Source organism: Thamnophis elegans, chromosome 15, assembly GCF_009769535.1.
Source record: "Thamnophis elegans isolate rThaEle1 chromosome 15, rThaEle1.pri, whole genome shotgun sequence".
In the NCBI taxonomy this organism is placed as follows: Eukaryota; Metazoa; Chordata; class Lepidosauria; order Squamata; family Colubridae; genus Thamnophis; species Thamnophis elegans.
In genome coordinates, this window is record NC_045555.1 from 24,727,128 (window position 1) to 24,753,803 (window position 26,676).

Here is a 26,676-nt window from a genome sequence, read left to right on the forward strand (position 1 = left end):
TACAGGAGCCAGATAGTGCAAATCAAGAGTCAGAGAGAAGCCACAGAAATTACAATTACACCCCAAAAACCTGTTACAAATTATTCTGAAAATGGAAAGGAATACTGTGATATCAGTGTTTTTGGAATCTAACTTAGATGCCAAGTGATTTAGTTATGCAATACAGTCACACAACCCAGAAACACACAAACATGCTCTAAACCAGTATTTTTCCAAATCCTGGAAGTCCACTCATATTAAAGTTGCCAAGTTTGAGAAACCCAGTTCTAAACAGACAGCTGCAGATTCAGATTGTCTTCTTCATCAACAATGCTAATGCCAATGGCTCCTTACGTGGAGTTGCTCAAGGTCAGGAGGAGGAGGGGGAAAATCTGGCTCCTGGGGCTGGAAGGCTTCTCGGACTTTGGCTACAGCTCCAAGAATCCTGTATCCAGAGTCAAAAAAGTTCTTCTGCAAACCTGGCAAAAAAGAGAGAGATTATTTTAAAGTTTTGCTACCAAAGTGCTTTAATCTAGCAGTTAACACTAGCTTTGGGCAGCAACTTGGCACCACCTGAACCCAAAACATACAAAACTCTCCAGAGATGTTAAGAGACTCAGGAGCCAGGGATAGTGGTAAGATAAAGAAACAAAGCAATTATTAAACTTAATGTAGGAGAAGGAGTTTCAGAACCTGGAGGTTGGAGTTAAATGAGGGATCATTCTAGAATCCCTACGTAGTCACAAACAAACTAAATTCAACTTTCCTTGAACTGACCCTTATTTAACTCCAAGCAAATACTAACCGTTAGTTGAGAAGACCCCTACACATAGGCTTTTTAGCAATAAATCAATTTAAGGGGACCTTCACATGTGGACTTGATCTTTTCCACATGACTCTGAGGGTTCCAAATAACACCCAAAATTAAATCAGAGTCCAAGGCAAAGTATTGCTCAAAGTTCCAATTCATTAAGACAGCCATGTTGACACATCTGGGAAAACCCGAATCTGAAAGCTTCCCGGTTTTCCCCACCCAGTTGAAAGTTTAAGATCTTTCCCCCACACCCATAAGTCTATCACATGGTCCAATCTCCCACTGCCATGCTGGCAGTTCCACCCATCCAATTCCAGTCAGGTGCAGAGGTGCAAAAGACAAAGGATGACCTTGGCTTTCTAGAAAGGATTTTGTTATGGCTACAATTCTAAAATTCTGAAACCCATTAAAACAATCAAAAACCATTAAAACAATAAAAGCATCCTGTAAGTACAGCCGTGATGTTAGATCCACTAATAGTAAAGAGGTGTAAGCAAGCCGATCACACAATCCAAACACCCACTCTGGGGAACACTGCCCAGTTTTAAAGCCTTGTGAAAGGCCAACAAGGTCGGGGGGGGGGGGGCTTTAATTTCCATGGGGAGACCATTCTACCAGGCAGGGACTACAATAGAGAAAGCCCATCTTCTGGTTCCCGCCAGTCAACTCTTTGGCTGATAGCTGCAGCTGGGCCAATCAGCTGGATCGAATTAGATGGGTAGAAACTTGGGGGAAAAAGAAGTTCACTCACATAACATGTGTCAGGGTTCCAAGTAACACCCCCAACAAAAGAAGACTCCGAGTTTTGAAGTTCCTCAAAGTTCCATTTTATTAGACATGTCATATTGGCACATCTGGGAAAACCCGAATCTGAAAGTTTCCAGGTTTTCCCCACCCAAAAGAAAGTTCAAGTCCCTGCCCAGCACCCACATGTCCATCACATGGTCCAATCAGGCACCATCCAAAACTGGAGATGCCTCCCAGGTGCAGGGAGAATGTCCTTGACTTTCTGAGAAAGGAATGCTATTTAGCAGAAGTGGGTTCCTACTGGTTCGGCTGAACCGGTAGTGCTTTGGCGGCCTGGGTCGCTGGAACCAGCAGAGACCCAGGCCGGTCATGCACCCGAACCGGTTCTCCAGGTAGCATCACAGGCAGCGTCATCTTGTTTTTTTGCTTCTGCATATGCGCATAACATTTTTTATTGCACTGTGCATGCGCACACAACATGCAAAAAGCACACGCACAGCACAGCCACGAGCAAACCTCAAAGTTCTTTTTATCAGTAGTGACTGCCGGAACCCACCCCTGCTATTTAGACTATATATTTCCCATACTCAGTGGTGAGATTCAACCGATTCGGGCAAACCTGTAGCTCTGATCACCAGCTGGGAGCGAACCAGTTCACCCCAACAATCAGATGAGCCCGCCCGCCAGCGCTATTTTCCTACCCTTATCTTCTCAGATGATTTGCCAAGCAGAGTGGATTGCTGCATGAATCAGCTGTGTTACTCCTCCGAAGTAACTCGGAAGTGAAGATTTTTTTCAAACTGCACACGCGCATGCATAATCACTGAACCGGTTGTTAAACCAGGAGGATCCAACCACTGCCCATTCTCCATATAATCGCCTTCCCATTTTCCCATAGCATTGAATGTGACAGGCCAGAAGGCCCAATGCAAAAGATGGCTTCCAGGCCTGCCAACTTGGTGACGCTTCTTATATTGCACCACCAAAGCAACCCCACAAGTTGCCAGAAGCTCCCCACTTACTTCCTAGGAAAGAATGTCAAAGGCCAGTGGTTGGAGACAGCCTAGCGCAACACTCACCAGGGTCAGAAATGTTGCCTGCCACGGCTTTTGCATCCATCACCATCGGCGAAATGGTCTTGCTCAGGTCATCTGAGGCGGCTTTAATCGCTTCACGGAATTTAGGATCTTCTGAGTTTTCCACCTCTTTCTTTGCCACCAGCAGGATGCGGTTAGCTCGCCGGGCAATGCTGGTGGCCCCTGCCACCAGCATCTGTGGTTGAACATTGGCCATTGCTACTTTACATTTGTCCAGGTCTTTTTTAATGGCTTCTTCAGAGGCATCCAAGAGGGACTTGGTGTCAATGGCTTCGTCTACTAATCCTGGAATGGAAAATTCAAAAATGTTACCTCTTTTTACATACCGTATTTTTCAGAATATAAGACGCACTGGAGTATAAGATGCACCAAGGTTTTTAAAGAGGCAAATAAAAAAAAAGGTTTTTTGCACTCTGCAAACCTCCCCAAAACAGCCCATTTTCCGCAAAAACAGGCTCTTTTTTCCCAACAAAAGCCATGAATAGCCTTTAGGGGGCTTGCAGAGTGCTTCTGGTGGGTGGGGGGCCACAAATGAGCAAAAAATGGCCCATTTTTGTGAAAACTGGCCCTTTTTTTGTGAAAACTGGCCCTTTTTTTTTTGTGAAAACTGGCCCGTTTTTCATTTTTTTAAAAAAGGGCATGGATAGCCTTTAGGAAGCTTATAGTGCTCCTGGGGGTTGGGGGGGGTTAAAAATAATCATTTTTGCTCATTTCTGCCCTCTCCAGCCCCCTGGAGCTCTCTAAAAGCTTCCTACAAGCTATGCAGGGCCATTTTGGTGAAGGAGGTGGAGTTTGAGGAGGCAAAAATGATGTATTCGGTGTATAACACGCATCCAGATTTTCACCCTCTTTTTTGAGGGAAAAAGGTATGTCTTATACTCCGAAAAATACGGTACATGCATCACCCAAGGGTTGCTCAAGACCGAACTCATCATGTGGCTCAACAGGTTAGACCAGGGGTGTCCAACCTGGGCAACTTTAAGATTCGTGGACTTCAACTCCCAGCATTCCCCAGCCAGCTTGGCTTTCTGGGGAATTCTGAGAGTCGAAATCCACAACTTTAAAAATTGCATAATATTCTACCATATGGCTTCTACCATGCTGCCTTAAAATGGCTTCTACTGTACAGTATGTGGAGTAGCCATGGTAACGGCTTCACAGTATTCCACAAGGGGGTTCCCTCTGTAAGGGGGAAAATCCAACATGAGAAATTGCAGCAACGTTCATGGAAGGAGGGCTGGGATAAATAAATACCGGGACAGCACTGGGTTATCAGCTAGTAAAAAATAACCCTGGACCATGGAGAAAGTTTGGATTGAATTTCTAAAGGCAGAAAAGGGAACATATTTCTTTGCTTAATCGCATGACTTAGGCTATACTAGCATTAAGCATAAAATAATACTGGTTATTCACAAGTAACTTCTTTTCGGCAAGATGTTTTGAGAGTCCAGCTATAGGATTCTTAGAAAATGTTCTCCAAATTTTTCTGTCTGTGGATCAACCCAGCCTTGCTTCACCTGAGAGATGATCTCTGAAATCTCCTCCGAAAGAGAGGGCTAGAAATGTTAAAAATTTATTTATTTATTGGCCAAGTGTGGTTAGACCCACAAGGAATCTCCCTGACCTCTCAGCCGCTTCAGCTATAATGGAGTGATATTCTTCTGGATCATCTCCAAGAGGTATTACGAGAGTAGTAGCACACCTAGGAGGGGCCATCATCAATGTTAGGTCAAAGTGTTATCAATGTATGATATAACTTGGGGAAACCCAAATGGGCTGCTGAACGCCCAGATACAGGCAGTTACATAGATGACCCTACACAAAGGTGCCAGGTTTTGATCTTCCTCGCCGGCTTTGGTCAACCCTGAACAGGACCCACATCCAACCTGGTGTCTGCCAGGACTCATTGCTTAAGTGGGGTCTTGTCTCTACCCCTCAGTGTGACTGTGGTGCTCCTGGAAAAAATATCCATCACATTGTGTCCAAATGTTTTTCAACATTGTTTTTCAACATAATCCACTCTGTCCTTGAATGGCTGGGTGGACCGGACATTAACATTTGAACTAGGGGTGAAGTACTATCGTTTTGGGCTGGTTAACCCGAACCGGTAGTAAAAATGCTACTGGTTCACGTGAACTGGTAGTACAAAAAAAATGCTTTAAAAAGTAAACAAAAAAGTTCCAACGATTGCATGGCACATCTGATTGTTGCACAGCTGATTACTGGGATTTTTTAAAAAACTTTTTAAAGCATTTTTTAACTACCGGTAATTAAAAAATGCTAAAAAAAAAAGTTTTTAAAAAATGTTGGCCATGCCCATCCAGTCACATGACTACCACCACCAAGCCACCCCCACAGAACTGATAGGAGGAAATTGTGAATTTCACCACTAATTTGAATATAAGTCCATGTATTTGCCATACGCTAAATAAATAAAATAACTTGTCTAAAACACCAGCCTGTTCTGATTCCCGGCACTCGTTTCTTTTTCCTTTCCTTTGTGGAAAGTAAGAACATCTAATAGTCATTTTCCTTTTTCTTTCAACATCTCACCCATTATCATTAGAGAAAATACCCCCAGTATGGTTGAAAATAATTGCAATGGCCCTTTATGTCCACCTGTCATTTTTTCCACATTGTCGATCCATTGGTTCTTCATGGTCTCAAAATGTTCATAAGCCGCTTGATTTCCAGGATTCCTCAGGAGGATCCGAGCAGCAGACACCACCTGCAGATAGAAAGGGATCTCATGTAGAACAATAAGCAAATTTCCTTGAATTTTCTTTGTCGGCCTTAATAAACTGAAAGTTTGGTTACTATTCCAAGGTTGTAACCTATAAATCAACAGGAATGTCTTCTGAGATTTCTTAATTACAATGGCTTAATGTAACTCTGAATAGCTCATTGCCAGATGCTGGAGACAAACAATTGAGGTACCCAACCACCACCCCGCGCCTGCTTGTGAATTCCCCCTAGGACCAGCTGATGACTTCAAGGATAGCACAGGGCCTGATACAGGGCTCTCATGCCATTTCCATACTTTCAATCCTAGATGTCATCTAGTATAGTCAAAGTTTTAGGCATGTGTGATGGAGTGGGAGGGAGAAAGTCAGAGAAAGAAAGAGAGAGAGAGAAACAGAGAGGGGAGGGAGCGAGGGAACGAGGCAGGAAGGAAGGAGTTGGGTGGAAGAAAAAGAAACAGAGAGAGACTCAGAGAAAGAAAGAGAGAAAGAAAGAAAGAAAGAAAGAAAGAAAGAAAGAAAGAAAGAAAGGAAAGAGAGAGAGAAAGAAAGTGTGAGAGAGAGTCAGAGAAAGGAAGACAGAGTAAAAGGAAGGAAGGAGTTGGGTGGAAGAGAGAGAGAGAGTCAGAGAAAGAAAGAAAGACAGAAAGAGAGGGGGGAGGAAGCAAGGGAATGAGGAAGGAAAGAAGGAAGGAAGGGAGGAAAGAAGGATGGAAGGAAGGAGTTGGGTGGAAGGAAGGGAAAGAGAGAGAGTCAGAGAAAGAAAAAAAGAAAGTCAGAAAGTCAGAGAAAGAAAGAAAGAGAGAAAGAGAAAGAAAGAGAGAGAAACAGAGAGGGGAGGGAACGAGGAACGAAGGAAGGAGTTGGGTGGAAGAAAGGGAAACAGAGAGAGAGAAAGAGTCAGAGAAAGAGAGAGAGAGAAGACCCACCTGAGGCGTCAGTTCTCTTGCTGACTTCACGGTCGCTTGGATGCCTTCCACGGTGCTTTTGTTGGCTGTTCCAACGGCAGCCGCCTTTTCTGCCGTGGCCCCCAGCCTCGCTGCGTGATTCTCAAAGTTGGCTGCCCTTTCATCAAAGACCTGAAAGGTTAAGTGCAGCCTTAAACAAACTGAAAGGGGCTCAAGAGTTTAAACTGAGCCAGGGCCAACTTTAACAAACCCACTCAACCTCGGTTTGATTTAGAATATTGCAGCGATTCATGGAAGGCTGGGTGAAGGGAGGGCTGTTCACAGGCCATCCAAGTCAACACTTGAACAGCCCTCTTTCATCAGAGGAGGAGGGATACGACATCATCTATCTCCAGTCTACAACACAGTCCTTTCAGCAGTTCCAAGAAGGCTCCACACCCATTTGCACCACTCAAGTGACCCTGAGGACACAGATAAACCTCCAGGTAGCCTCAAGGACTTTCTAAAAAGGATGCAAATGACCAGTTGTCTGCAAGGAGCATAAATCCTTTCATTCCCCACCATCGAGTCAGAGCAGAAGAAGCTTCCTGGATGAGAAGCGAAACATCTTCAAAAGAAAAAAACAAGAAAGTCCAGTTGCCTCTTGAAAAAGCAGCTTTAGGACAACCATGACGGAAGATCTCCATTGACATTCTGCTTAAAAGAGGTGGGAGCAGGTGGGTCTCCCAAGAGACATGAAGTGCTTCCAAAGTACTTCCAAACTTGAGCATAACACAGAGGAGAAATATGAAATATGGAGAGCTTTGACCCTAGATTTAGGGGTGCAGAGAACAGGGTAATCCAGTGGTGGCTTCCTACTAGTTCGGACCGGTTCAGCTGAACTGGTAGTGATTTGGCGGCCTGGGTCTCTAGAACCGGCAGTGACCCAGGCCTGCCATGACCCCAAACCTGTTCTCCAGGCCGTGCTGTAAGCAGTGCCATCTTGTTTTTGAGTACTGTGCATGTGCGCGCAGTGTCCACATGAGTAGTGCCTGTCGGAACCCATCCCTGGGGTAATTCAACAAATTGCTTAGGTCCCAAACTGTAGGAGGCGACCAGGCTGAGCATGAGGGAGGGGTCAAGCTTGTCATCAGTCTTGAGTCCCTTTGTACCCACAAGGGATCTAAGTCCCGCCCTCCCTTAATTCCTTTGACTCCTAACTACCCCCAATTTGCTTTGACCATCAGTAGTTCAGAGTCTTCTTGAAAGTGTTAGCATGCATTAAACCTATATTTATTGGCTTGCAACTTCTTGCACCTGGTACAAACCTAACTTTGTGAGGCCACAGACTTTGTCCTGTCCAATCAAATTACATATAACCTACCAGAGTTTGTTGCAGAAAAATCAAATCCAGAAAGCACACAAGATAACTGATTCAACTGGATTCATTTATATATATATATATATATATATATATATATATATATATATATATATATATATATATATATATATATATATATATATATATATGTTATATTTGTGCTGATAAATAAATAAAGGGAGACTAGTATAGATCTATTTCAAGCTATTTAGCTCTCATCAGCTAGCCAAACCCTTGCTGGGAATCGAAAATAGATGAATAGGTGTACAATACCAATAGTAGATTCTTTCAACGTGGTAGAAGTTGCAAGCCGAACACAAACAGGAGAGAACAGTTAGTTTCATTTCAGAGTTCAGAGCAGACAGAGTAGTTTCGGTTTCGATTCTCAGTATAGACTCAGATCTGTTTAAGCTCCCATTGGCTGACTTAGTTGCTATGCCTATTCATTGGCTGACCTTGTTACCAGATCTCTCCCAGTCGTGAATATTCTAACATAATCCTATTTACAAAAGCTGACTTCAAGAAATAAATTGTTGGAACTCAGAAATCAAGCATTGTTTCAAAAAAAAAAATCCCATTAATTCATTGGTATAGAATCCTCAAAGGCTGGCATCTTCAAAACAACCATAGTTATATCACTTTACAGCAGGGCAGGCTGGAAGGGTGGAAATTAAAATGTCTGTTGACCACTCACCTCATCCCTGTTAGGTGCATCTGGAGGAGCAGTGGCTGCTACGGCCAACAGCTTGATTGGGGTTGTGGTATCACTGAACACTTCAGACACTTCCTGGGTCATAGCTTCTTGCATCCTTGATTTAAGATCCTTAACAAGAATTAAGACATTTCAGATTGATAGATGTATCTAATGAAAAGAAGGATCAGTGGTGGTATTCAGCTGGTTTGGACCAGTTCAAACGAACCGGTAGTGGCAACCTGCAGGTAGACCTGCCCACCCGCCCCGGCGCTATGCTGTCCTATTTATCCACGTTTTCTAAGCCACACGCATGTGTGTAAGCCATTCACACAAGAAAAGCATATGTGTGGAAGGCCGCACGCATGCACAAAAAGCATGTATAGGAGTGAAATGAGGGTGCAACCACGCGCACTCACATTTTCGGTGCGCAGCGAACTGGTGGTAAAATTATGTGAAATCCACCTCTGACATGGATTAGGGGCGACATGATAGCAATGTTCCAACATTTGAGGGGCTGTCACAAAGAAGAGAAGGCGGACCTACTCTCCAAAGAGCATGAAGGCAGAACAAGGAGCAACGGATGGAAACTATCAAGGAAAGAAGCAACCTAGAACTAAGGAGCAATGTCCGACAATGAGGACAATCAACCAGTGGAACAGCTTGCCTTCAGAAATTGTGGGTGGTCAAATACTGGAGGCTTTGAAGAAGAACATAGAACAGTGATGGCTAACCTTTTTTGGCTCAGGTAATGAAAGTATGCATGTGTAATAGTGTATGTGTGCCCACACCTATAACTCAATCCCCCCATGCATGCGCACATAATCCCCCTGCTGCCCCCCCTGCACATGCATGCATGACGCCCCACCTCCTGAAGCCTGGGGAGGCGAAAACAGCATCCCCCGGAAGCCCTCCAGAAGCCAGAAACAGCCCATTTCCAAACTTTTTTGCCCTCCCCAGGGTTTGGAGGCTTTCCCGAAGCCTGGAGAGGGCAAAAATGGCCTTCCCCAGCCCTACGGAGGCCCTTCGGAGGCAGAAAATCAGCTGGCCAGCCCACGCATGCGCGCTGCAGCTGACCTAGAGCAACAGCTCGCATGTCCTCTGTTAGGAATATAATTCTAACGGTTGGGTTGGCAATATATAAATCATGTAACAAGGTTGTATCTATTTCTTTAAACATACTGTAAAATGTGATTGGTTGCTGTTTTCTTCAATCGGCCATAGGAGGGAGCCAGAATGTCTGTTAGCTCTCTCTCTCTCTGTTTATTAGATCCTGGGCTGATCTGATCTGACTGTCCTGAGCTATTGTAAGTTTTGAAACTGTTAGCAAACTTTGTGTGCCGAAATGATTATATGATTACTGGACTATGTTATTTGGATTATCCCTTAACTGAAAGACATTGATGACTGACTGTCTTATCCGTGTATGACTTGGACTGTTTGATGGACTCTGATACCTCTATTTCCACGAAAGTCAAAGCCTATTTAAACTGCAGTGTCTCTGTATGCTGGTTTGTGTATTCTCCAACACAACTCTCACAATGCTTCTCTGTTCTGTTTTGATGTGGTTGGGCCCATTATACCACGACAAGGTGCATCCTCATGAGAAGAAAGAGTGGAGTTACCCAGTTAGGTCCCCCATGTCCCCAACATCCCCCTCTTGAGCAAGGTGCTCCCACGCATCTTTGCAACCATTGTAAACAGGGACTCCAATGAAAGCCTCCTACAATTGCCCATATTCAACAGTTAGAAAAATCAGGGTTTCCAGCAGAAGTGCGTAACTCTGGTCTAGGAGTGCTTAGCTGTCCTAAACCCTACTGCAGTGTTTTTCAACCTTAGCTGCTTTAAGATGTGTGGACTTTAACGCCCAGAATATTCTGGGAGTTGAAATCCACGCATCTTAAAATAGTCAGGAAAAGTTGCCCTAGGGCTGTGTTGGAGAACCTATGGCATGTGTGCCAGAGGTGGCACGCAGAGGCCTCTTTGTGGGCACGCATGCCATCGTGGGCACGGGCTCCATCCCACAGTTGGCCACCTGGCACATCTCCATGGTCATGTGGCCATCATGACTAAATGCTGAAGGTGCACCGAATGCTGTTACCTTCCCACCAAAGGTGGTTCCTATTTTTCTACATGTATTTTTAACATGCTTTCGAACTGCTAGGTTGGCAGAAGCTGGGACAAGTAATGGAAGCTCACTCCGTTACACGCTGCTAGGGATTCGAGCCACCGAATTGCCGACCTTTCTGATCGACAAGCTCAGTGTCTTAGCCACTGAGCCACCGCATCCCCCCCTTATGAATACTCCTGAGCAGGACATCAGCTTAACACAGAATCCTGGTTCTTCCCGCCTGACAGTTATTCTATGGGCTGCCAGCTAAGTTTAAAAAGGCAAATCTGCTGAGAGAATCTTCTAATTTCCTCCTCCTCTTTACCTTCAGTGATTCCTGCAGCTGAAGAGCCACAGCTCTGGCTTGCGGAGAGTCACCTTCTCCTCTTGCAGCCAAATCAGCCAACTGGACAGCGAGTTGCTCCACCCGGTCACACTTGGCAAGCAGGTCCTGGCGGTAGGGCCCCATCATGACGTTGGCAAGACGGCGCCCTTCAGCCACCAGTCCCCGGATGGCAGCCTGGCCTGCATTAAAAAACAATTCACCTTTCGGTTAGCTGTTCTCTTGGTTCACGGATGAGGCAAGAGAAAGAAACTGTGCAAAAGGGAAAAATAGATTGAGTAAAATCAAGAATTATAATGGTAGGCCGTTGCAGGAAATGTAAAGGTTCAGTCGGGACCGACTTTAGGGGGTATTGCTCATCTCTGTTTTTGGGCTGAGAGGGCCGACATTGCCCAAAGACACTGCCGTGGTCATATAGCCAGCATGGCTATACATTGAGATGCATGGAGTGCTGTTATCTTCCCACCAAAGTGGTACCTATTTATCTACTTGCATTTGCATGCTTTCGAACTGCTACCATGTTTTCCTGAAAATAAGACCCAATGAGAAAATAAGTCCTAGTATGATTTTTTTCAGGAAGCTTGTAATATAAGCCTTACCCAAAAATAAGCCCCACTTAAGATCGTCAGTGCTCAGGGGAGGGGGTACATGGCCCCCTCCCCTGAGGGGGTACAAAGGAGGCAGAGGCACAGGGGGAAGGGGGACGCAGGCAATCCAGCCTGCCAGACATGCTGCACCGCACATCTGCCCACCCACTCTGTCCCATTGTCTGTCTTTGTTTGCCTGCAGCCATGACAGGGCAGGCAGCCATGCATCATGTGCCTGCCCCCCTGCCCGCACCTCTGCCTGCTGCTTGGAGGGGCAGCCTGGCGGTCACAGCACTCACTCACGTGCGCTGCATAGGATGTGCAGCTCAAGTGCTGACCAAGGGGCCAGTGGGCTACAGCTGCTGCCAGACACCAGCATCCCCCCATGCTCACTGGCTCTTATGCGCGTGCCAGGGGGTGGTACACCCTGCTAGGTGGGGCTGAGTCAGTGGCGGCCGGTCCCTCACCATCTGCAGTACTGTGTTTCCCCCCAAAAAAAGTTCTAATGCATCTTTTGGAGCAAAAAAAAAAAAAAACCAGCAACAAGACCAGGTCTTATTTTCAGGGAAACACAGTATGTGAGCAGGAGTTAGGGCAAGTAACGGGAGCTCCCCCCATCATGTGGTGCTCGAGTCTCAAATCTGGAATGTCAGCTTTCCAGCTGACAAGCTCAGCATCTTTAACTGTTGAGCCATTGCAAATCCCCCCCCCCACTTTTCCAATGCCACCAGATTGCAATATCATAGAGACCTTGCTGCTCATCCTTTCTTAGGAAGTGATTTTTACACAGCTTACCTACACCCCGATCATCCACCGTAGGGTTGTCTATCCATCTTTGAGCTTGCTCAATCTTGCCTTCCAGATGAACAGCCGGCTTGACGGGTCTGCTGTTCGCAACAGCCTTGTTGGTTTTGGACTGCAAATTCTGAAGTGATGTCGCTATTTGTTTGGCTAATGCCCGGGCTTCCGGTGAATCGCCTTTCCCACTATTGGGAAAAAGAAACAGCTGTTAAGTAAGCCTTGTAAAGTGGCCCATTAAGAAGACAAAGTTTAAGTGAAGAACTATGAATCAGCTTCTCATGAGCTTAAGCACTGTTGCTCATTAAAGTTAACAATGCCCAGTGGATTTGTTAAGTGGTCAAACAAGATTATATTTACAAGGGGGGAGCAAGAATCGTAAGCAGAGAGAAAAATACAAGCATCATTAAGAAAGGTTGAATTTACACTGCTATTGACTGGAGACTTTGGAAACCTGATTAAAACTGCAAACCTATCTCAGTTTTTATCCTAATTCTCAAAGTATCCGCCAAACAATACTGGATTGTTAATTCACTCACTCATTCATTCATTCATTCATTCATTGAATTTATGTAACTGCCCATCTCACACACATCAAGTCAGCATAAAGTAAAGTTTCCCCTCGCACAGCTGGACCCCCAACACAGAGAGCAAAGGAGTGGTTCTTAAAGTAAGGTGGTTTGGACATATTCTGAGGGATAATAGGGCAATTTGTAAATGTATATGTGTAATTTGAGAATCTAGTTTGAAATTGTCACTGGACTGTAAACCTAAGGTAAAGGTAAAGGTTCCCCACACACATATGTGCTAGTCGTTCCCAACTTTAGGGGGCGGTGCTCATCTCAATTTCTAAGCCGAAGAGCCAGAGCTGTCCGAAGATGTCTCTGTGGTCATGTGGCCGGCATGACTAAACTCCAAAGGCGCATGGAACGCTGTTACCTTTCCACCAAAGGTTTATCTACTTGCATTTTTATGTGCTTTTGAACTGCTAGGTTGGCAGAAGCTGGGACAAGTAATGGGAGCTTACTCAGTTAAGTGGCGCTAGGGATTCGAATCGCTGAACTGCCGACCTTTCTGATCGACAAGCGTCTTAGCCACTGAGCCACTGCATCCCTTTCAAGTCCGCATACATCAAGGCAAAAAGCAACTGATTTATCGATTTATTTCTTAAAATTTATTTACCACATAGCCCTCAGTGGGGCTACTCTATTCTTACAACAATAAAAAGCTGGAGCCTGTTCCCAGTGTGTGCATGCTCAGACTTGCCAGAGGAAGGGAACAGCTAAAGAACAGGGGTTGACTTAAAAGGAAGGCCACAGGTGGACAATGAATGGCCCCTCCCAGAGGAAATAAAAGAGGAGCGGAAGGGGAGTGGAGTTTTCAGGAGACAATTAGTTCACTTAATTGACTCATGACTCTCTGAGACTCCTTCCCAAGTTCTGCCGATATCGGCCTGGCAGCTCTCCAAGTCAGATAAGGTCTGTGACTGTAAATCCTCCCTTGAAAGACTTTGCTGGATGTGAATGAGCAGAATTCACAGTCAATTAATAAAAGGGGTTTTTATCGGGATAAGGAGTTTGCTTCATGCTCTTGGGAAGCCTCGGTCAGAACAGTTGCCATCACAACTGGAAATGGAGTTTGGGATCCCATTTTTGCTTTGCAGAGCACTCGGGCCACTACAGGCACCCCCAACACAAGTGACGTCGAATTGGCCACACCCACATTGGCCACACCCATTCCAGCCCCCAAGGTCAAACACAACCCTAATGGGACCCTCAATGAAATTGAGTTTGACCCTGCCATTTAGCTTCTCATCCCACAAATAACATGCTACTCAGCAGCAACACAGAGCCAGTGCTATCCCAACATGAAAGCACAAATACTTTAAAGCAGAGTTTGCCAATCTCAACAATGTTAAGATGTGTGGACTTTAACTCCCAGAATGCTGGTTGGGGAATTCTTGCAGTTGAAGTCCATGCATTGTCAGGTTTCCAAAAGATGCCCTAATTAATTCATGAGCCTTAAGCCAAGTTTCAAAAGAAACCGTCATTTATTAGGAACACCATTTCAGCAATATCCCACTACAGTCAGATCTGACCTCATTTAAATTATGGCTGAACTTTGCCCGTTTCTTCCCTCCCCTCAATCTGTGTCATAAATCACATTCTCCAATGAGGTGCAGGTCTCCCAAGCCTGTTGTAGTAATCTGAGATCTGACTCTAGCCGAAGGTATATGTGGAATGTGCTCCATGGCAACTTATAACAGATATGTAAATGCTTTATGAGTTGACATGCATCTTGTCAGAGTTTTAGGAAAGCCTGCTTGAAGCAATGGGATATACATGGTGGATTCAGGCCACCGAAACCCAGGGGTTTTTCAGATATTCACAAAAGCAGCCAATACATACTGTTTTCGAAGGTCGGACAATTTAGCTGTCAAAGCAGAGATTTCTCCCATGGACCGCAAAATGTCATCTCTCTCCTTGGGGTCTTCACACAGTTCTGCAATTTTCCTGGCTTCTGTCATAATGCCCCGGATGTGTTCTGCTCCTTCGCTGCCCCCGTTAGGATCTGCCAGCCAGCTCTTCATCAAGAGAAACAGGGGTCAATGGCTTGTGATCTTTGAATCTCCTACATTCAGCCAACGTCTATCTCAAGGTTAAAATAACAGTTCTGGCACCAAGGGAATTTGCAGAAAGCAGACGGGAAGAATACGTAAGATCAGAGGTGGTATTCAGCTGGTTCGGTCCACTTCACCCAAACCAGTAGTGGAAATAATGGGTGGACCTGCCTACCCGCCCCAGCTTTATGCTGTCCTATTTAGGCACATTGTTTAGGCCAGGCACATGCGCCAGAGGCGCAAGAGAGTGCAAAGCGTATGCATGGAAGGGGCGTGTGTGTCTGTGAGGTGAGCGGGCACACGCGGGGAGAACCGGTGGTAACAAAATGTAAAACCCACCATTGCGTAAGATCGGTAATTGTTGAATTCAATCATTCTCAAATCATTACAGCAACAAAAATCATTATCCGTTAGAAATCAGAAATCATTTTAAGGGTATCCACCACCCTTCCCTCTTCATGGCAAGACTGTGAGTACCTGAGCAGCGTCAATCTTCTTGGCTATGGCCTGCTTAGAGTTGGTCATCGCGTCCAGCTTGTGAGCTGCGTTTTCCACCTTTGCAGTTAGTAAGTCCAGCCCTTGAGCGATCTGCTGAGCTTTCTGCATGGCGAGAGGGGTGGCACCTTGACCCCTGTTCAAGGGGAGAAAAAGATGCATAAATCCCCAGATACATTTGCAACACTTGACCGGGGTACATAGAATCCAGATGAAGCCAAAGTAGGACCCATGATGAGGCCAAACCTACCCTAACTAAATAATGGAATCTCCCCCTCCCCACTGCTATCCGCCATCTTCTGGATTAGAGACATTTCTTCTTAAAGCTACTTAGTGAAGAGTAATTAAGCACCATGAGCAACCCTCACAAGATTGCCCAAAATGCAATCACACGACCATGGGGGGAGGCAGATGTGGCTGAAATTGGGTCGTAAGTAGTTTTAGGAGGGTACGACGCAACTTCAAATGGTCACTAAGTCAAAGAATACCTGTATTTGTTTTCTTTACATAATCCATCTGAAAAGAAATTAGGAACGCCTCATAAGAACATGGCAAAGGATTTAGATGTTGACATTGTTCCGTTGGCAGCAACATGAAGATGGATGTGGATGAGGTTATATGGGCTACAAATAGAGCAAACTAGAGCAACTTGTGGCTTGTTGGTGGTCCATGGACATTCTAAGCCAGGGGTGTCAAACTGAAGTCTCATGGGCCCAGATCCGGCCCATGGGGTGCTTAGGTCTGGCCTGAAGGGCCATCCTCAAAACAACAAAGGACCAGCCCACAGTCTGCCAGCAAAAAGGAAGCTCGGGAGGGCCAAGAGTTGCAGGAGGCTATCACAGCCAAAAATGGAGCTCGAGGGCTGAAAGTTGCAGGAGGCTGTCACAGCTGAAAACGACACTCTGGAACCCATTTTTGCTGACAGAGCACTCAGGCCACCACAGGCACCCACGACACAAGTGACGTCAAGCTGGCCATGCCCACCCTGGCTCCCTGAAGTCAAACATAACCCTGATGCGTCCCTCAATGAAATCAAGTTTGACACTCCTGTTCTAAGCACTCTCATGTGGACATGAAACCCAATACTAAAAGGTATTCAAACAGGAACAATAGGAAGAGGAACAGTCTTTGCCTAATTAAGCCACTTCTGGCAGTCTTCACTGTGACATTGGGGGGAAATAATCCACCAAACATATTTTTACACTCCCCTGCTTTTCCTCAGTAATAAAACCATTAAACAAACAATGAAACACTGAGACTACAACATTTAATGGAATGCTTCCATTAAAAATACAGTATAATGGAGACTTTTCTATGAACGTATAATACCATTCGTGAATCTGAATTCAAGATAACTCCCCTCAAAACGGAAGAGAGGTGGATTAGGATACAAGACCCAAACAAAAACTTGTACAATTGCCATTTTCAACCTTATCAACTTTGGCCTCAACTCAAAGCAGCCTTGGAGATTCCTCCTACCACAAGGAATGGGTCATGGGTGTATATGAGACACTAGTGTATGTGCAGTTGAGTTTCGACTAAAAAAGGAGAATATTTGTACGTCAGGGTTAACATGAGGGGTTCTTGGTGCTCTCTGACATTGCTTGTTTTCTTGCAGACGTTTCATTACCCATACTAGGTAACATCAGCCGTGCTAGTAGGGAGTGCTGTTTGCCATCAGTTTATATTCTAATGCTGTGATGGCGAACCGCTGGCTCCAGCTGAAAGGCCAGCTGATTTTCAGCCTCGGGGGGCCGGAGAAGGGTGTTTTCACTCTCACCAGGCTTTAGGAAAGCCTCTGGAGCCTGGGGAGGGCGAAAAACAGGCCCAACTGGAAGTTTGGAAGTGAAAACGGCCTCCCCTTGTCCCCTGGAAGCTGGAAACGCATCATTTCTGAACTTTCCTGGAGCCTGGGGAGGCCTCCCCTGACGCCCTGGAGGAAATACCAAGCTCAGCGTAGAGGCGAGTAGTGCGGCGCATGTGGGGGGGGGAGCGTGGGGTGTGTGTGCATATATGTACACGTGGGGGTGCGCTTTGCATGATGGGTGCCAGCATATGTGCGCGCAATAGCACGCACGTCCTTACATTTTTGGCACCCAACAATAAAAAGCTTATCCATCACATTTCTAGTGGTTTGCCTGTCAATATTGATGGGGATGGTCTTAGAGATTCTTTGATTGGGCTGCTTGCTATTGGCTCTTTGGCAGTTTCTTGACTAGGGTATTGTTTACTTCTGGATTGTTGGTGTGAGGTTAATCTTGGAGTTCATCTATGCTGGGGAGTGTCCTTTCACATTCCGTTAAGGTAATTTTACAATAAAAAAACTTCCTCTCTGGATTAGCTGACAAGGTTGACATCAGGGACAAGGAAAAAGAACACTAAGAATGCCTTAAATAAAATTAAATGGTGATATAGAGAAACTGTAAACTGATGGAAATTCTCTATGAAAATTTGACAAGCAGAATCCAGGAGTGGGATTGAAAAATGTTAGCAACCGGTGCTCTGCCTAGTTGCTGGGAGGGCGTGGCCATGGTAGGCATGACCTACTCAGTCTTCTACACCGCAGCAAGGGGGGGAGGAGTTTTTGCTCTCTCCGGCCTCCAGAAGCTCTCCTCGAGCCTCCGGGAAGGCGAAAACAATCTCCGCCGCTCTCCAGAGGCCCGAAAATGGGCCCATTTCTAGACTCCCAGGAGGAACGTTTTTCACCCTCCCAGAACCTCCGTCCAGGCCCTACACTTACCTGGCATGATGAACGGGCTGCATGGAGACTCCTGGGAGGGGAGGGTGGGCGGGCTAGCCGGTCCTTGCAACAACAGGTTCAGTGAACCAGATGCAAAATTAACATCCAGTTCACTCGAACCGGTGCGAACCGGCTAAATCCCACCCCTGACAATGCCAGGAAAGCTATCCTCTTGAACAATTTTTATCCACCACTATTAGTCCACTGGTAAAATAAATAGATACAAATTGTGGGTGATTTTAGCATTTTTTTTTTTTTAAAGAAAAGCAAGGTTTGTTATTTTGTTGGCAGCGGCTTACCTGGCCCGAAGATCAGCTAGTTGATCCGTCAGCTGGCCCAACATTTTGCAGGTGCCTAGAATCTCCCGGCGTTCTTTGCCTGCACACAATTCTCCAACATTTCCTGCTTCGTCCAGGATTTGCCTTATGGCTTGTTCACCAGCGTCACCTAGGAAGCAAGAATGGGTGAATAGAGGCCATGTATCTGATGCATCGTCGGGCTAATTCAATATTCACAAAAGGCTGATCACTGAGAATTTGAACAGCTAATTTACCTAAGCATGGAAACAGGGCGATTCTGCTTTAAAAGCCCACAATAATGTGGATAAATGAACAGAATCTGAAGTTGTGAGATCCAGTCTCTTAAACGAGAAGGAGTCTCCCATTGATTGGCTGAAAATAATAGGCAGCAAATTCAGTAGCAGATGAAGCAGAATAAAAAAACATGTCTCCTGTCAAATGAACCTATGACACGTGTGGCCAAGGTCAACTTCACTGCGCATGCATGCATGCCTCTCACTGGCTAGTTGATTTTCAGGTCTCTCCCACACATGCACAGAGGACATGCAGGGGATGCACACACATGTGCAGGGGGCAAGGGACTATGCTTACATGTGCAGGGATGGGGGGAGCACAGGGGGGTGCACCAACCCCGTGGCCCCTTTTTTATCTCAGGCGGCTTCAGGGAGGCTTGCTAGACCCAAAACGGGGGGGGGGGGTCTCCCGCACATGAGCCAGGGCGCACGGAGGTGTGTCGCATACACATTGCATTATGGGTGTGGGCATGCGATGACAAAAAGGTTAGCCATCACTGGTCTGGAGTATCCTTGTCTTGACCAAGGAGGCCAAGTTTTCATTAGCTGCCTGTCAAATGCAATCCATCGGGTTGAAAAAAAAAGTTTAGGTGTTAAGACTTGAGAAAGAAAATAAATATAATTCTGCAAATCTGGAGCCAAGATTTTTTTTTACTAATATTAACTGGCCGCATCCTAACTATAATAGTTAAAAGGAGTTGGCTAAATTAACTTAAACAGCCTAGCATGGCATATGTCAGATGTTATTCCATCATTTCAAAATGTGATCAACATTCTGAGGCTAACATATTCAAATCAAGATGGAGAGACAAATTGATTTAATTAATTATAGAGCTCAGCTCATATACAGTATAACTATTTAAATATGGATCATATTTCTTTACAAATGAGTTATGCTAATATAACAATAAATATGCAATAACCAAGAACAGAAACCATTCCAGAATATTAATTAAGGAAGATTACAAGCTAAATTATTTGGATAACTTAACAAAATAAGCAAAGATTCCCAAACTCTCTTATGGAGCAGCTTGCCCACTAACCTTGATAACTTTAAGACCTGTGGACTTCAACTCCCAGAATTCCCCAGCCAGCCATGTTCCCAGCCTGACTGGCTGGCTGAGCAACGCTGGGAATTCTGCTCTAAAGTACTTTTGGTCCTCACCCTACTGGCTTTCTGGAAGCTCTTTCCTTTCAGGATGGAGACATTGCAACCCCTTTTCTTAATTTTATCACTTTTAGGTTTGTATTTTAATCATAATTTAAATTTTTGCTTTGTGTGTGTTTTTTAAAGTAAAAAATAAAAATCTCTGTAAGCTGCCTAGAATCTGGATGGATGAATGGGCAAAGAAATTGAGACAAATATATTTTGCAAATACTTAAGTCCATTTGCCTTCCTTGAAGGAATCTAAAAGCTTCCCCAGCAAGTAACTTGTGTTTATGAGTGCAATAACGCCATCAAAAAAGGAATGTGAGAATAAGTGTACCATAATTCAGCATCCCAACAATCTTGGCTCTTATTTTGCCATCATGCATAAATTTGAGAAAAATATCGATGGTTCTTTAATGGAGGGGCAGAAATGGGACTTAGCAGATTGTCATTGATAGGGGAAGCACTGTGGTACTATTGACCAAACCAAAATAATATTTTTAGCTCCATAAGACACATTTTTGTCTCCCCAAAGTTCGGTGGAAATGTCTGTGCGTCTTATGGAGCAAATTTTGCCAAAGCCCCATCCACCCCTCAGCCTCCACCCTTCGGCCGCTTTTGGCTTCTGCACGGCCCATTTTCGGCCTCCACGCACCCCATTTTTGGCCTCCAAAACCGGGATGCACGGACGCCAAAAATGGGGCACACGTACGGCCCTCCTCAGCTCCCTTTTCACTGGCAGAGGGTTGCAGGAGGCCGTCACAGCTGAAAACAGAGCTCGGGACCCATTTTCGCTGGCAGAATGCTTAAGCCACCACAGGCACTGACATGGGTAATGTTGAACTGGCCACGCCCACCCTGGCCACTCCCATCCCGGGCCCCCTCGGTCAAACACAACCCTGATATGGCCCTCAGTGAAATCAAGTTTGACACTGCTGCCATACCAGATCTGTCATTGCCCGGGTTAACAAGGACTGCGGCAAAGGGGTTTAATTTAGCCCTACTTGCATTTTTTTCCTTCTTTCCCTCTTGAATAATATTCTTTCATCTTGCCCCATTTTCATTTTGATCCCTGTCCACATTACCTGCTGGAGCAGTGGGGTCCCTGAGCCATCCCTTGGCCTGGTTCATCTTGGAATCGATTAAAGCCAGAGCTCTCTTTATGGCTTCCGTGTCCTTTCCCGAAAAAGAAAATAGGAGATTATCTTCATAGAGGACTAGCAAATGCAGGTGTTGATGCAATTTACAATAACAAACCACTTCTTGGTTTGCAGGCAACTCTCTCCCATGATAAGCAACTCATGAAATAATCAGCAGCGCACATATTAAATGTCAGACACATTTCTGTTACTCAAAATGCACGAGGTAGAACATGCACTCCTTAAGGCCTTATTGTGATCCATTGTTTTCCAAGCACAGAACACTCGAGAGAAAAAGAAATAGGATGGCATTCTTGTTAAATCTTTACCCTCAGATAATAGAATGACAGCCACAGAGAACACCACATGCACACTTCATATCAAGGAGTTTAGACAAGAATTCCTGTGCAAAGCTGCTGGAAGAAATGGATTTGTTTTGTTTGATCTTCATGGGGGTGGATCCAGCCACAGGAATGAGTAATGATTTCTTAGTCCAACGAACTGCCAGCAAAATCATATTTAGAAGTGTTGCCGCATCTGTTCATCTTTCTTTTCTCCCACAAAGCTATCAGCAGCGTTGTTCTAACGTAGGCTTCCCAAAAGCTCGAAGCCAACTTCTCGTCCCGATAAAACCTCTTTGATTTAGGTTAAAGGGAATTCCTCTCCAGCAAAGTGCCAGCCAACAGTCTTTCAAGAGATGTCACAACTACAGACCATTATCAGGCTTGGAGAGTTGCCAGGTTAATATCTTCCAAATGCCACACTGTAGCAGACAATACTTGGCAAGAAGTCAGGAACAGATCTTCACCCTAATGAATTGGACTAATTGTCTCCTGCAAACTCCAGTCCCCTTTCGCTCCTCTTTATTCCCTATGGGAGGGGCCATTCACCATCCACCTGTGGCTTTACTTCCAAGTTGGCCCTTGTTCCTTAGCTCTTCCCTTCTCCTGGCAGCTCTGCCCATGCGCACTGGGAACAAGCTCAGCTGTCCTTCTGCCCCGCTGATGTCCGACTCCGAAGGCAGCTGATAACTGTCGGATGGCCCTAGCCTCATCTGTGCCTCTGACGCAGAGCCCTCATCAGAGCCTTCCCCAGACTCCAGGACTGGCCCATGTTCCTCCCCAACCTCCTCCCTGTCTGAATCTGCTGTCAGATCTGTTGGCCACTGGCAGCCCACAACACTGCCAATTCCCTCCATTGGTGGTGAGATTATTCTTACTTAATGGTATCTAATGGATTAAGCAGGAGGAAAAAATGTGACACCATGCCCCATGGATTAATTAGGTATAGCACTGGATTATAAACTTTCTAAAAGCCCCTTATTTTCTAGTTCTTATTTCTCAGATAAAATTATGGCTGGCTACATCAGCAATATGAAGATTCCCAGAAGCATAGAAAATGCAGTCTCCCTATTATTCACAACCCACCACCCCTTTTGGAACTGTTATGGAAATTTTCAAAGAGCCCATTAGAAGGTCAGAAGTTAAGGTCCAATACAAAATGTTCTTTTGCCAATCACCACAGCACCACACTCAAACCCCAAAGCGGATACCCACATTAGAATAGAACAGAATCACAGAGTTGGAAGGGTCTTCTAGTCCAACCCCCTGCTCAGGCAGGAAACCCTACACCATTTCAGACAGATGGTTATCCAACATCTTCTTAAAAACTTCCAGTGTTGGAAGTTGGTTCTTCAAACTTTGCATCATGCCAGAAGATGCAATTTGGAGAGTAAAAAGATTTAAACGAGATGTAAAATAGTCAGTTGACATGTTTTATCCCCTGTAAGTCGAGAACTACCCGAAGGGTAACACTCGCCACACAGAAAACCACACAACACACAGCAAACACCCTCCCCCCCAGAGTCATGCTTTTCTGTTTTAGTAGAAAAGGCAGCAGTTGTGGGTTGAGGAAGAGATCTTACCTTCTAAAAGGTGAAGGTGAGGGGGAAAGGAAAAAATTAAGGAGAAAGATATATATAGATATAGATATAAGTAGTAGTTCTGAGAAAGAAATTATTATTAATAGTGGGCTAATCTGCTTTCAGGCCTAAGCCTAAGGGCCACCCTCTGCAGAGGCTCACCCATAATCACAGTTCTTCCTTCTGTCAGTGATTAATTAACAAGGCAGAATTCAGCTTCTTTTTCAGAGATTCGTGATTTAGTACTAATAGTGATTTGGAGATTACAATTCGAAGGAAGAAAAAACATGGCTAAATTCTACGTGCCTATCTACACGTGCTTAAAACAAAATGGATATTTTTTTTAAAAAAAACCGTGCAAGTCATTTTACAGATAGCAGGAGATACAATGCTGGGACAACAAGTCAGAAAGCCGCAGAATCAAACGAAATCATCTTCATTTAATGGTCCCTTAAGGCAGTGATCCCCAACCCCCGGTCCGTGGACCGGTGCCGGGCCGTGGAGTACCTGGCACCGGGCCGCGCAGCGGCCGGGGGCCATGATCGCTGCAGCGGCCGGGGGACATGATCGCTGCAGCGCAAAGGCTCCTGGGCCGTGCGCAAAAGCTCCTGGGCCGTGCGCAAAGGCTCCAGGGAAGAGAGCCCCGCGCAGGTACGCAATCAATGTGTCGTCGCGAACAACGCCCCCCCACCCCTGCGCGCGCTCAGCGGGCCACGGTAAAATTATCAAAGGCTGACTGGTCCGCGGCAATAAAAAGGTTGGGAACCACTGCCTTAAGGGGTGGACTCTGGACTCCTGAATGGAGCTAGCAGAGAGTTTTCATGGCCAGATGCCCTTCCTGTCACCAATGAGGAGTTTTGTTCAGCAGATGTATTCTTCTCAGTGTGCCCAGAGAGAGAAATATTTGCCTCTACCTAGGATCAAACTCACAGCCTCCTGATTGTGAAAGCTCCACCCCTAGGACACCGCATCACTCCTGAATTGAAACTAAATGTTGATTTATTTTCCCAGCAGAACAGAAGAAAGAGGCTCAGTTCTTCAAGCCAACTCCTCCCACAGGATCATCCTCTGCTAAAACAGTTTATCCTCACATGGAAACCGCCTCAATAAAAGCAATGGATAGAAATGCACGGCATGTCAGATGTTTTGACAGTTCTACAATTCTCAATTCATTGAAATAATTAAGTCTCTGAAAAGAGTCATTTCCTCCCTGAAGCCATCACATTTGCAGTGGGTCACTGATAGGAAATTTGCCGCTTTCAACCAAAATAAAAAAATTCCGTTTTTAACCAATTTAGGTCTTGAAATTATAAATCTGTGGGTATTTTAATTCCAGGAAGGAAGTCCACGTCAATCATTTTAGGAAGCGGGAACTTCAACTGCCAAGATGCCCTTGGGATGTCCCCAAGTCCACACATCTTAAAATGGTTGAGGTTGAAAAACATTGATTTAGAGAAACATTCAGATTATGATACTTTATTTGCTTATTGGGGTATTTCCCAGCCAGGAGATGCAATTTTAAAACAAATAGCCATCCAATTTGTTGGATAAATTACTCTATTTTTTTGGAATATAAGATGTACTTCTCCCCTCTAAAAAAGGTGAAAATTAGGGTGCGTCTTATAGACCAAATGTAGCCGTGCCTACCCACCCGCCCCCACCCTTTCGCCTCTCCCTCCAAGCAATTTGCATCCCTGCCGCAAACAATGAACAGCATGTTTCAGTTTTAGCTTCTGCACAGCTTAACACAAGCAGCTGATTGTCGGTTGGATGGCCCTCCCGATGATCAGCTGTTCCAGGCTGCATGGATTGCCACTGCCTATTGCCGCTTCTGCACGCCTGTTTTCGGCCTCCACGTGCCTCATTTCTGCCCATTATGATCCTCTCCACACAGAACGGGCAGAAAATGGAGCATGCAGAGGCCAAAAATGGGGCACACAGAGGCTGAAAACAGGGCGCACGGAGGCAGCAATAGGGTATGGCAATCCCTGCTGCCTGAAACAGCTGATCACCAACTGACAATCAGCTGCTTATGCTAATCAGACTGTTTGCTAAAAGGAGGCTGTTTGCTGCAGAGGCAAATTGCTGGCAGGCAGAGGCAGATTTTTTTCCCCTTGTGCTAATCAGGCTAAACTAAAACTGAAACAGGCTGTTTGCTATTTGCTGCAAGGAGGCAAATTGCTGGGAGGCAGAGGCAGATTTTTTTTTCTTGTTTTCCTCCCCAAAAGCTAGATGCGTCTTTATACTTGGGAGCACCTTATACTACAAAAAATGCAGTATAGAAAATCTGCATGGCAGTTTTAAAATATTCTCACTATATTTAATGTTCTGCTAACAAAGGAATTGCATTATCCTAAAGGTAAAATCATATACCAAATTAGCTATCATCACTCTGTAAATTAGTTCGGGTTTTTTTAAAAAATGGGTTCCTATTCTTACATGTCTAATCCTAGATCCCTCTCAACCTAGACAGAACACACCCACCTTGCTGGCCCAAGCATCTTCATCCCAGGAAGTCAGCTGCAATACACGGATTATTTCATTTATTTCTGTACTCATCTTCTCCACTGTAAATTTGCGGTTTTTCAAGGCTTCCTCGATTCCCTGGCTCCGAGAGTTTTTAGTTGTTACAAAAATCTTCATTGCTGCAAAAATGACACAGAGGGTCAAACGATATCAGGAAGATACACTAGGAAATGTCCTTTTACATAAACATGGGCAGAATAAATGAAGATACTCTATGGCCACTTCCCCGAATTGATTATAATAGTAGAATATGATACAAACGTAAGGAAAGAAAAAAGAAGAAAACAGCTTAGAAAGCATAAAGAGAAAAAAAAATACATAAGGAAGTGACTTCCAACCTTCATCACAACTATTTAAACAATTGTAGTTACTCTTCACTCCCTCCAAAGTTACATTTATCTCTTTATCCCATACCCCATATCTGTTTATCTATAAACAAATCCATAAATTATTTTTTCAGTCTTGTTGTCAAGCAGAAAGCCCAAAAAGGGTAGCCAGAAGTAATATCTTATTTGATCTTGATCAAATAAACTATATTTATATCCTTTCCTTTTACTTCTAACAGACTTAATCTTTTGTTCATTCAAACACCATTGTAGGATTTGGTTTATCTTGATTTCTTCTTTGTCCTATGGCAGAGTTAAATCCACTTTTGATATCATTTCTATCTTGACAGATAAAATTTGTTTCACATCTAACATTTCTTCAAAAACATCTTTTGGACATAGCCGTGATGGTTAACCTTTTGGCGCAGAGTGCCAAAAGCTCGCATGCATAAGGCAATGCATGTGTACCCGTGCATGTGCATATGACCCCTCTGTGTGCACCCTGCCCCCACGCATTTGTGCACAACCCTTGTGCAGCCCAACCTACGCATGTGCATAATACCCACACAAGTACATGTGACCCCCCCCCATGCATGACACACCCCCACACATGCACCCTGCCTTCTGCACATGTGCGGCAGAGACCCAAAGTTTAGCTGGCCGGCGGGAGGTGCACACGCATGCACAGCAGAACTGAGCTGGGGCAACAGCTCTTGTACCCCAAGAGAGGGCTCTGTGTGCCAGCTGTGGCACATGTGTCATAGATTTGCCATCACGAACGTAGCCTATCCATAGAAGCACCATCGTTACTGACATTGTTGATAATTGGAGCTATTACTTTCGGAATTCCATTCTTCAAGCCTTTAAAAAAATGCTTGTGAAATTCACATTTGCAGATTTTTTCTTTTTTTTAAATAATCAGAAGGAGCATTTTCTTCCTTGTCAAGATTTCAAGCGCAGACTGTCAGTGTTAAGTAACATTTCCTTCC

The 26,676-nt window shown here is 45.0% G+C and overlaps 1 protein-coding gene across 2 annotated transcripts in view; it reads right to left on the bottom strand.

The window, feature by feature from the left end:
- VCL (vinculin) overlaps positions 1-26,676 on the bottom strand; it is a 95,898-nt gene that overhangs the window by 18,451 nt on the left and 50,771 nt on the right. For both annotated transcript variants that reach the window (XM_032231889.1, XM_032231888.1), the window contains exons 6-17: positions 25,320-25,480; positions 20,861-20,951; positions 18,333-18,480; positions 15,276-15,429; positions 14,587-14,762; positions 12,176-12,366; positions 10,776-10,975; positions 8,344-8,472; positions 6,308-6,457; positions 5,257-5,365; positions 2,620-2,922; positions 334-458 (exon numbers count right to left, since the gene is read on the bottom strand). In XM_032231889.1, the coding sequence (XP_032087780.1) occupies positions 334-458; positions 2,620-2,922; positions 5,257-5,365; positions 6,308-6,457; positions 8,344-8,472; positions 10,776-10,975; positions 12,176-12,366; positions 14,587-14,762; positions 15,276-15,429; positions 18,333-18,480; positions 20,861-20,951; positions 25,320-25,480 (1,937 nt within the window). The remainder of the gene's footprint in view (positions 1-333; positions 459-2,619; positions 2,923-5,256; positions 5,366-6,307; positions 6,458-8,343; positions 8,473-10,775; positions 10,976-12,175; positions 12,367-14,586; positions 14,763-15,275; positions 15,430-18,332; positions 18,481-20,860; positions 20,952-25,319; positions 25,481-26,676) is intronic.